Genomic DNA, 12,392 nt, shown 5'->3' with positions numbered 1-12,392 from the left:
ATTAGTAAAGTTTGCATCAAAATCCGTTTAGCCGTTTTCACGTGATGCGCGTTAAAATAAACAGACAAACAGATAAACAGACAAACAGACAAACAGACAAAAATTCTAAAAACGGTTGGAACGTGTTCTGTTATCGATTCTAAGTATCCCCAGCCAACTTTTTTTCAAATATCTTCCATGTACAGACTTTCGACCCTCTACAGCTTTATTATATGTATAGAAGAAGATTTAAGTTAATCAATGAGCCATAATGGTTCCATTATTACATAACCAATAACAATATTCCAATTCCAACAACAATTATTCCAAGCAATAACTACATTATTGCTTGGAAGCAATAATGTAGTTATTGACTTTTGACAGTCGATAAGCTGACAAGCGAAGCACTTGACTAAATCAAAATGACAGGCGAAAGGAGATAAACTGCCGTATTCAAACTTCAAGATATTCACAAGAGACGACACGTACTAGATCCATTCTAGATATGTTATAGTTTAGATATCAACTAGTTCTCTTTTGCAGCGCAATTCGGTCAACCAATGTCACTTTTACGTTAGATAGAGTAAGATATCTATTAGATGTGAATTGGATCTCTAAGTCATATCCTGTGGAAATCGTTCAAGAATCGCGCTAATGTCAAATTTGACAGGTTAGATCTTAAACATATCATTATCGTATCTTGGTGATGTCTAAAAGATATCTAATAGATGTCTATTCCAAAATCCGAATCGGGCCCATATTTTAGGGAACGGAGACGTTATACCTACTTAAGACAGCGACGTTATTTGACTTAGTATAATTGTAGATTGTGACATGGATAGGTCATCTTAGCATTGATAATTTCTTTATAAACAACATTCTAAACTTTACCCCCAACCTAACCTGATTTCAAAGGTCCAGTTACCTTCTCTACCGATTTTAATAAAATATCGGACCCCTGAACCCTCTGTTGAAAAAAAGTTATAAATCCGGTCCTAATTGCAAAAGGACGTTTAACAGAATTACAATCCGTAACTTCGGAAGCCGATTTGATCTTTCAAAACTTAATTAAATTTTATACTTAATTGATACTTACTCCGTTGGCTCGGCGACTCAAAATGAGACTTGGCCTCCTACACAAGACAGCGCCACTTTCCTCGGTCCTGTGCGATCTCTCACCAATTTTTGACTCCATCATGTCGCACCAGCGATACCTGGGTTACATAATTGATATCGCTTGTATTTGACATTTGGCACGAAATAACCTATATATTTAAGTATCAAAATTTCACGAGGATCCGTTGAGTTGTACGTTAATTTATTCGATATAAGCACGAAAAAGCCGAACTAAGCCTAATCTGATAAAAGTTTACTTTATGACCCTAGTGCTAAACCTTTTGTAGACGACCTTTTCTATGTTAGTAATATAGTTGTTTATAAAACTGCCCTAAATATTTTATTACGAAGTGTTATTGTACCGTACCTTTTAGTTTATGAGTTGTTAAGATGTATATCAAGCTGAAAGTTAATTTTATTTGGTGAATTGGTATTTTACTTAATAGCTACTACTTACATAAAAAGAGAAAGAAGGTATTTTTTCATAGGTTGTTAGAAATATTAGCCACTATTATAATGTGTATTGTTAATTGGTTCTTGACAGTTTCTTCTTCGTCTTCAATTTAAGAGGTATCCTCTTATCGGTGGAGTATTTTCCATTTCTCCCTCTCATAAGCCATGGCTTTGACCTCCTGATACTACACGACACCAGCTTTTTCTTTTATTTGGTCTTGGTGTGCCCCTGTCTCTCTTTCCTTCTATCTTGCCTTCTATGATGGTTTTAAAGAAGTTGTCGTGCCATAACAAATGTCCAATCATTTTTTCCCGTCTGTTGTTGATGGTGTTCAATATCATCCTCTTCTCTTTCACTCTTCTAAGACTCGTATAATAGTTAATTACGATTTAAGTACGAAAAATAGTTTTGCAACGAGTGGCGAATTACCTATTCGCACCTGTATCGTTCAACGTTTTACAGTACGTTAATGGTTCTTTAAATGTAATGTGCTTATTATAGCAAATGGTGTCGTAATGGCGCACCGGATGTAGAATAATTAAAGTCTGCCACCTATGCAAGTCTCCCAAATTCCATCAAAATTTAAGGCTGTCTCATTTGAAAACAAACGAGGTCCATTTTAAAATAGCGTAAGTGTAAGGGGTCGTTATTACGCACCATATTCGGGTTAAATCGTTTTATGATATGCAAGCTGATGAAAATCAAATTGGCGGTTGGAGAGGAAGTAATACGGTTTTCAGGGTGAGAATAAATGAGTTTTGGGCCCTTACTGGTACTTTAAGTAATCGTTTTGGCGACCCCTGCTAAGTATATCCAGATCGAAGGACCATGAGCTGTATTCAGATTTTTAAAATTATTTTGTTATGATAGGATCACTCGCTCGCTCACTACGAGCCGTGTCAAGAATGTATGAAAACAATACCTAGTAAACCGTCATGAAATTTGAAAGATACAGACCATTTTTTTTTATTGAGGGCGTCTCCGCCGAGCTTTGACAGACAAAACATGACATCAAACAGACATTACATCCATACATCCATCTCCTTCTACCGCATAAATGCTTCCTTTACATTTGTTGTTTTACATTATTTGCCATTGACATTCATAACGGATATTTTCAAGTAACCTCAAGTTTACAATAGAAAAATTAGACCAAAATATTATGTATCTCATCAATGATTTATCGATTTTATCATTATGCTTTGATTTATCAATATAAAGTTATGTAATGAGAGATATAATACCCATTATTTTTGCAGGTCATTCATAAACAGCTTTACGCTGGTGACCTAGCGGTAAGAGCCTGCGACTTTCAATCCGGAGGTCGCGGGTTCAAACCTCGGCTCGTACCAATGAGTTTTTCGGAAGTTATGTACTTACGAAATATCATTTGATATTTGCCAGTCGCTTTTCGGTGAAGGAAAATATCGTGAGGAAACCGGACTAATCCCAATAAGGCCTAGTTTCCCCTCTGGGTTGGAAGGTCAAATGGCAGTCGCTTTCGTAAAAACTAGTGCCTGCGTCAAATCATGGGATTAGTTGTCAAGCGGACCCCAGGCTCCCATGATCCGTGGCAAAATGCCGGGATAGCGCCAGGAAGAAGATTCATAAACAGCTTTAAATCAAATTACTATCCGCCTACTTGAAATTTTAGCTAACCGCCTTTTAAAACACGTTTAATTTTATCTTCCAAGCCTACTTTTGCCTTTGATGAAAAAGATCGAGTGACAGAAATTCGAATACGCCTCACAGAAATATTGCAAGTCGTAGTATGGAGTTTCAAAAACAGAAGTAAAGATGGCCGCTGTTCTAGAAGTTTCTTCACTAATAAGTAAAGTTGTTGCCTTTCAGTTGAGGTTGTAAAGAGAACACAAACCATATAGAAACAGAGTATAAACACTATTTGTCTCTCTCGTGAGTTTCTACATATCTTTTCATTTTACTTGCCGTTCCTTTTTATTTCGTCTGATATGCATAAATTAACCCTGTTATTTTACTTAATTTGTCTTTAGGTATGTAGGAAAATGTACAGTTAAATATGTATATTAATTTTATATTTGGCAGGCATACAGATGTGCATTTATTCTCAACGTATTTTTTCGGAAACGTTCGTATTGGCCATGCTACTTCAGTCAACCTCAGTACTTCTTGTATCGAGACTGTTTTCGTGAAAATACGATGGAAAATAATATGCACTACATTTATCCGTAAGTACCTACATGCAAGCACAATTTGTTAGGTGTCATAGTAAGAATTCTGCACTTTCCTACTATTTTATGCCTTCAGAAATTAATCAAGTGCACCGTTAGTTTTTGTCTACATTCGTTAGGTACAAGTTATAGAACTAGTTTTTCGCTTCAAAGGCAAACGTAGTGCGCATTTTACCACTACACGCTGCTTTTTTGGGAATACATACTAAATAATATCAAAATCCCGCTGTCAGTTTTGTGATTAATAATTTGAACAGCCAACTGCAAGACTGACCAGAAAGTTTCTACATACCTATTTTATTAACGCCTGTTCAGAGGCTGCACAAAAATCTCATCCCATTTGGACTTTAATTCTTTTCTGTCTGTTTGTCTCATTCCATTCTAATTGGATAGCCCGTCAACGTCAGGAAGAAAACGGTCCTGATTACTCTAGTTCCTTTCATTTGACATATTTCACTTAGGTAGTTTAATTACAAAAGTGTCCGGGAAAGTTGTATAGTATTACGTTCTTGGCCTGTCTGTTTTCAAGGAGGCAGTCTAATATTTAGTGCTTTAGGATATTTAATAAGGCCTAATTTAGTTGGCTTCTGGATTAGGTTTTTTTAAATACTTTATAAAAACATTTTTATTTTTATCAAGGTTGACCTTTTCTGAAGTTTAATTACTCGTATTTAATGAAGAGCGTTTTGAAGAATAAAAAATGGCAAATTACAGGTCCTTAGGTATAATAGGGTATTACAGATTTTTAGAATTTTTACACTTTTTCTTCAGAAAAATTGATAACTTTTTATATTTGTCGATAATAATAATATCAGTGATATAACACCCAGTTACAGCGACAACGTCGTGTTTTAGCTAAAGCTTAAATATAAAAAAAAAATTTAAAGTGGCCTTATCTTTTGGCAATCTCAAACATAATTTTATTTTGTATGTCTTGTAAAAAGTTATATCCTTAAAAACAAAGAAAGAAATAAACAAACATAATAAAACTTAAAAATCTATAGATAAAAAATATGCCCCAGATCACCATCAACGGGCAAGGTGCACAGAAGGCTGGCCGTCTTTCCCCGCTGTATAGCGATGCTAATACGCTGGGCGAAATAATGGCCAGCCGTCCTGGTCACCAGAAGCCTCTATTAGGCGCGCCGACAAGACAAGTGGTACAGTCGACGCGCACTTGGCCCCCACGGTCCCAAAGTTTCGACACCAATTTTGTATTGATATAACCTGACACAAGCCTACTTTAGCTTACTGTCGCGGGACTAGGCTGATGTGCGTGAGATTATGTCATAATATTTATTTAATTATCAAGTTTACTTGTTTATACAACTTAAATGGAAACTGTCTTCAATCAAGCACTTTCTTTGTTATCGTGAAATGGCTCGCACCGACCGAGACTTGATTAATTACAGCTTGCAATTTTCAGAGGTTGATGAAGAAAATTCTTAATTAATGTGGGTTTATCAAATTATGTGTTAGAGAATTAATTAATAAGAATGACAGTGACTAGTGTAGCTAGATTAGTTGTTGCTTTCCTTATGAAAGAATAATTTTAAGCCATTTTAAATATGGGTCATACTTAGGTAGAGTTAGACCAAGAAAAGTATGCAGCGATTTTGATAGCCCACACAGTGCAAGTGTTATTTACATCATAATTTCATAAAAGTTTGTCGTTTAAAATGACACTTGCACTGCGTGGGCTATCAAAATCACTGCAGACTTTTCTTGGTCTAACTCTCTGTACTTACAGATTTTATAATATGCTAAACACTTCGCTTCTTTTCTGTAGTCATCACAAAAGGAAATTTAAAGCAAATTTTTACCGATGCCCATTACAAGCAGCATACAATGTTTAGAGTAGGTAACCCTGCAATAATACCTATGTTACACATGGAAAGCCGCAAAAATATCTGACACGATCTTATTTATAGAGCCTTAAGAGCATATTTTTGCGGCCTTCGAAGAGTAACATATTATTGCAGGTGACTGTATTGGAGGCTCAAGTAATAAAAACGGGATCCACAAAACATACCGTGTGTAAATGTGTTAGACCTTATCAACAATTAAAAAATATACCTACATCATATTGCTGCAGATTTCGTTATAGTGCACAATTTTGCTTCTGATTTGGCTGTGAAAGGGTTAAGTTTATAAAAGCTCAAAAAAAGAATAATCGACGATCTGGGGGTCTAGCCAAGATGCCAATCGTTTGACATCAAAATAATATTTCAACGATGTCATTTAGTTATCAGTCGAACTCGTCTTTCGGTCACGACAAAATGACATCATTTAGATCATTTAGGTATAGTCGACGTCACGTCAAAGATATGTTTACACTCTTCGCCTTATTACAAAGGCGTAAGGTGCAAAACTGTAAACAAATCTTTGACGTCGACTGTACCCATAATTTTTACGTTAAATGTAAATTTGAATTGGTCTTCCATTATCGTGCAGTCATGGCCTAAAACAGTACCTAGATATAAAAAATAAAGTAATATTCTTACAAAACTTGAAGAAACACCTCATTTGGATCATTATTACTTTGATAAAGCTTAACATATTTTTAAGTTTAAGTCAGTCGAAACAAGCAAAAACCGGAAAACCGTTTGCAGAAAGTGTTGAATCTTATTACAATGGAGTAAGGTCCTCTATTTGTTTTGTTTCGAAATTATTTCTTTTGTGTTCCAAGCAGGAAAGAAGGTAAATGCGACTGTAATCCCCGGGAGCGCTTATTATCTCACTTGTAAATAAACGCTTAGTGTAATTCCGGTAAAAAATTGCAGTTTTAGTACCGTAAAACGGGGTGAGTAAGTTTCGCGGGGAGAGTTGGGTTATGAATGGGGAGAGAAGGTTTGAGAGGGGGGTGGGAAGGGATTTTAAGGCTACTGCTACAAAAATAATGTATTCCAATTTAAAATGGGGCTATAGTAATACACATAATAAAAAAAATCGATCCAACATCACCTTTGTATGAAAAACCCTCTCACCCCAAATACGAGGCACTACGGCGTGAGGTGAGTTTTCCTCTTTATCGTCAAAGTTATGAAATGGAACTACCCAAAATAAAATACAAACGTCCGAACCACTTATTATATATACCATTCAGTTTTCACATGTAAAAATAAAATTTTATCGAGGTTTGAAAGTCAAATTTCACCCAACTCACCCCATTTTACGGTAACATTTTTGCATTTAAGATGAAATTGTTACACGAATCTCTTAAAATAGATTTTATACATCATAATGTTCTTGCTCTGCGCCTACCTAATATCAAAGAGTTATTGGTTGTAAATAAAATCCTGTTCCCTTCCCTAGTTTGACAGATGAATGGATAGTGTTCTCCTAAATATTACATACATACGCGTCTGTTACAATCAGGACAGATATGGCCGCTAGGTGGCGACAGCGCCACGCGCGGCTTATGGCTAGCCACCAAAATTGGTGTGGAACGCATGTGTACTTGTAGCTACCTGTTGCAAAGCGACAAAATTGCGGAGTGAGCCACGCCTGGCTATACACAAATTAATTTTTGCCTTGCACCTTTGTCTATATATCGTTATTTTTAATTTCATCTTTACTTACCTATAGTATATGACACTAAGCCTTTTTATGAAAACTAGTAAAAGGTTATTTTTTTAACATTTAAATTTTAGCCTTGCCTTAGCTTAAATGACCACTCTCAAATGCATGAGCTGGGTTTTTACCGCAGTAATTTCGTTTTTATAGTATTCAGTTTATATTGCTCGTGACACAGAATCGTATCACTTATTGCAGTAGAAGGCTCTGTAATAAAATACTTTAACGAACATTCCCAAGAAAACTTTTTAATACGATTGCTCAGTAAGAATTCCATTACACCATTTCAAATTCATTTCAAAATGTATCTTAAAATGCAAAAGAAAAGGTTCATATTAGTAAAGCATGTTTACAGTTTGGTGCCGTGACCAGGATTAAAATTAAAAACTTTTACTAAAATTCAACTAAACTAAACTTTTTTCACACGACTTCTATGAAATTGTAGGTGTAATGTTGTACGTGAGCAGTTTAATAAAATTCCTGTTTCGTTTATATTTTTTAACTCACCGTGTTTTTAACATCTATTAATATCCCTTCGAGATGGCCAAGCCAGCGGAGACGATGCGATTCGGTCTCACCTATTATATTCAGCTCGGCTATCAGATGTTTTATTTCGGCATTCTTTCGGATCCTCCAACTGCCATCGTCTCTTTTCACCGGTCCCAGAATCTTTCTTAACACGTTGGCACGCAAATCAATCTATGTTTTTGTTTACAGAAACAACCGCAGCGCTAGTAGGCGAGACCGCACGTATAAAATGCCGGATCGACAGCGCCTCCTGTGGAGAGATGCATAGCGTGAAATGGTACAAGGACGATGTCAGGATATATGTGTTCTCGGCGTCTAAAGGCGCAGCTATCAACAGGCCGGAGGGCGATATGATGACCAGGTAAGTTGTCGATTTTTTTATATATTAGGGAACATCTTACACAAATCAACCCAGCCCTAAACTAAGCAAAGCAAATTTTTGAAGTGCAACTTCTTTAGCGGCCCTGTGCACTTCTTGTGATGGGGAAAAAATGTTAAACTCACGAGAGCGTAAGACGTAACACGCTTCGTAAGACGGACACGTGACCTGGTCGAAAAACTGTTACAATGTCATTGAGTTTTCACTTCTGCCGGCACTCCCGGAGTGCAACCCGTTGTTTATTTTTTTATTTATTTACTATTTATTTATACACATAGAAAAACACCCATGAATCCAGGAACAAATATTTGTGGTCATCACACAAACAAATGCCCTTAACTGTGATTCGAACCCAGGACCATCGGCTTCACAGGCAGGGTCAAGGTCATTACCCACTAGGCCAGACCGGTCGTCAAAATGTACACAATACTTTCCTTGCGAGACTGTTTCAGCGCCCTTGTAGATACAGTAGGTATCGTGTCATGGTATTATTTAATTAATAGCAATATCAAAACTGAAGCCATAAAATCTGAATACAGCTCAATATCCCAGCGGCTCGATTCTTACTTTAAGATACTTCAATTAATAGATTTAGAAACGATATGGATTAGATATGTCAGTGTCAAATGTGACGTTTCTTCAAACACATACGTCACTTTTGACACTGACACATCTAATCAATATCGTTTGTAGATCTATTAATTGACGTATCTTAAAGTTCGAATCCGGCAGTAGGTTAGATTAGGTTATGTACTTACATAATATATTATAAAGTTACAAATAATAACCAAATCGCAATGAAACTGTAAACTGCTGTTAATGATGATCATAAATCCTGTATCGCTGCGAGATGATCGCGTAAATATCGCACTGATCGAAATACAATATCCAACATTAATGCGTTACAATTCATAAGCTTAGAGCGGAATAAAAATATCACATTTGAAAGATAGTTCAACTGCCTAGTGAGTTATAGCTTTTTTTCACAATCCATAATTCCCGCGGGATTGCCTTTATAGGCCTTTGTCCTTCTGTTCAGTACACCTGCATGAAATAAGATATTTTCGAGCAACTGTGATTTTGATCGCATTTTCATTTCAGTCATACAAATTGCATATTTCCTTATCTCTCATATTTGTGCTGGTGATTGACAGACAGGGCAAAAGTTTATTAGATAAACCTATTATTGTTTAACAGCCTGTTAAACGTTTTCTTCAGAGAGTCGTCCAACCCATCCGGCTTCCGTACCTCAAAATTTCTATTTCTAGTGCTAATAGAATCGCTATATCGCGAATAAATCGCTCCGGCTACCGCCTTCGCTCGCTCTACTAATCGCCTACGTGCTCGCAACACTAGTACGTAACTAGCAACATTATCAGTGAGTTTAGTTAATCAACTTATTGTAGTTGGGTCACCGAGGAGCGAGCGACGGCGGGTCTCGTTAGTGTATACACTATAGCTGTCGATCGCTCCCGCTTCTGCTCCCGCTCCCTCCAATCCTTCGCTCGAGTCACCTACGTGCGCGAGTCGCGTAGTGCTCGCAACTAGCACGTAGCAACATTATGAGTGAGTTTAGTTAGGTAATCAACTTATTGTAGTTGGGTCACCGAGGAGCGAGCGACGGCGGGTCTCGTTAGTGTATACATTATAGCTGTCGATCGCTCCCGCTCCCGCTTCCGCTCCCGCTCCCTCCTATCTCTTGCCCCAATCGCCTACGTGCTCGCAACACTAGCACGTAGCAACATTATCAGTGAGTTTAGTTAATCAACTTATTGTAGTTGGGTCACCGAGGAGCGAGCGACGGCGGGTCTCGTTAGTATATACACTATAGCTGTCGATCGCTCCCGCTTCCGCTCCCGCGCCCTCCTATCCCTTGTCTCAATCGCCTACGTGCTCGCAACACTAGCACGTAGCAACATTATCAGTGAGTTTAGTTAATCAACTTATTGTAGTTGGGTCACCGAGGAGCGAGCGACGGCGGGTCTCGTTAGTATATACACTATAGCTGTCGATCGCTCCCGCTTCTGCTCCCGCTCCCTCCAATCCTTCGCTCGAGTCACCTACGTGCGCGAGTCGCGTAGTGCTCGCAACACTAGCACGTAGCAACATTATGAGTGAGTTTAGTTAGGTAATCAACTTATTGTAGTTGGGTCACCGAGGAGCGAGCGACGGCGGGTCTCGTTAGTATATACACTATAGCTGTCGATCGCTCCCGCTTCCGCTCCCGCGCCCTCCTATCCCTTGTCTCAATCGCCTACGTGCTCGCTACACTAGCACGTAGCAACATTATCAGTGAGTTTAGTTAATCAACTTATTGTAGTTGGGTCACCGAGGAGCGAGCGACGGCGGGTCTCGTTAGTATATACACTATAGCTGTCGATCGCTCCCGCTTCCGCTCCCGCGCCCTCCTATCTCTTGCCCCAATCGCCTACGTGCTCGCAACACTAGCACGTAGCAACATTATCAGTGAGTTTAGTTAATCAACTTATTGTAGTTGGGTCACCGAGGAGCGAGCGGCGGCGGGTCTCGTTAGTGTATACACTATAGCTGTCGATCGCTCCCGCTTCCGCTCCCGCGCCCTCCTATCCCTTGTCTCAATCGCCTACGTGCTCGCTACACTAGCACGTAGCAACATTATCAGTGAGTTTAGTTAATCAACTTATTGTAGTTGGGTCACCGAGGAGCGAGCGGCGGCGGGTCTCGTTAGTGTATACACTATAGCTGTCGATCGCTCCCGCTTCCGCTCCCGCGCCCTCCTATCCCTTGTCTCAATCGCCTACGTGCTCGCTACACTAGCACGTAGCAACATTATCAGTGAGTTTAGTTAATCAACTTATTGTAGTTGGGTCACCGAGGAGCGAGCGGCGGCGGGTAATCTCGTTAGTGAATAAGTGCAAATTAGGTTGTATTGTTTACTTCATGGGATAATTTATCTACTTGTCTATATATCTATATATAGAGAGTTGGACCAAGAAAAGTCTGCAACGACTTTGATAGCATACGCAGTGTAAGTGTTATTTATAGGTCATAATTTCATAGAAGTTTGACGTTTAAAGTAACACTTGCGCTGCGTATGTTATCAAAATGCGTACCTTACTTTTTTTATAACCATCTGTCAATGCCACACCCGATATGTATTGAAACTATTATTACTTGAAGACTTGACGACATATACATACAGAGTATCGATCCAGAGGCCGTGAGTTCAAGTCTCACCCAAGACAGTAATTTTTCCACTTTTAAATTTATTCTAAGCTTAATAGCATCGTTCGCAGACGTTTCTGCTTGTTAAAAATTAAAATTAGTATGGGTAGCACATCGTAACTGGTGAATTTCCAATATGACTTGGAACTCCGGTAGCCGTTTAAGAAGTATAACACTCTTACGGTAGATGTCGCTAAGGGTCCCCTTGACCTATAATATATGGTGGAAAGATTTGCTGGCTAGGGATGAGGTCTTGGTGGCTCAGATGGCAGAGCGCTGGAGTATCGATCCAGAGGCCGTGAGTTCAAGTCTCACCCAAGACAGTAATTTTTCCACTTTTAAATTTATTCTAAGCTTAATAGCATCGTTCGCAGACGTTTCTGCTTGTTAAAAATTAAAATATACATACATGTAAGCAATTATAATTAAATAAATAAATAAATAAACCACAACTAAGCCGAGCCAAGGTGCGAGACGTGGGTGACGTCATCACCAATCTTAAAACAAAACAGGAGCTGAGATTTGAATATTTTAGGTAAATATACCCGTCTCGCTAACGGAAGCGGCTCCTAAAACTAGTGACAAGGCGAAAATCCTGCGTAAAAATCTCAAAAATCTAGGTTTCGTACTCGACTGTTTCCTCCTCCAAAACTTAACCAATCCTAACCAAACTTGGAAATGTAAATGATTATGAAATTATCTGTGTCGGACCGTTTTGCTTTTTTGGCTAATTGATACCAGTTTTGAATGCTACGCCTCTCATTGCGGCATAGACAATTACCTAGGCCATTTTGGCAATTTTTGAAGGGCTCTAGCGCCTTAAAAAACAACAATATCAAAAAAGCAAAAAGGTCCGACACAGATATTGACAATATTAATCTGTGTTGAAAAAATCATTGCTCTAGCATAGCAATGCACGCACGAGAACTTTCCAAAGTTGCGAAAC

The 12,392-nt window shown here is 38.4% G+C and overlaps 1 protein-coding gene and 1 non-coding gene across 9 annotated transcripts in view; both read left to right on the top strand.

The window, feature by feature from the left end:
* The window catches only part of LOC134675839 (hemicentin-2), a 665,006-nt gene that overhangs the window by 322,783 nt on the left and 329,831 nt on the right, over positions 1-12,392 (top strand). For all 8 annotated transcript variants that reach the window (XR_010099813.1, XR_010099812.1, XR_010099811.1 and 5 more), the window contains exon 3: positions 8,053-8,224. Coding sequence is in view for 5 of the 8 variants with exons in the window: in XM_063534133.1 (XP_063390203.1) it covers positions 8,053-8,224 (172 nt within the window). In the remaining 3 variants the exon portion in view is untranslated. The remainder of the gene's footprint in view (positions 1-8,052; positions 8,225-12,392) is intronic.
* On the top strand, positions 11,697-11,769 carry Trnad-auc (transfer RNA aspartic acid (anticodon AUC)). Its single transcript has one exon. It is a non-coding gene; the product is annotated as a tRNA-Asp (tRNA).

The sequence above is a fragment of the Cydia fagiglandana genome, chromosome 23 (genome assembly GCF_963556715.1).
Source record: "Cydia fagiglandana chromosome 23, ilCydFagi1.1, whole genome shotgun sequence".
NCBI classification, from domain to species: Eukaryota; Metazoa; Arthropoda; class Insecta; order Lepidoptera; family Tortricidae; genus Cydia; species Cydia fagiglandana.
The sequence above is the reverse complement of the archived record's forward strand: the minus strand, read 5'-3'. Positions and strand labels throughout refer to the sequence as shown.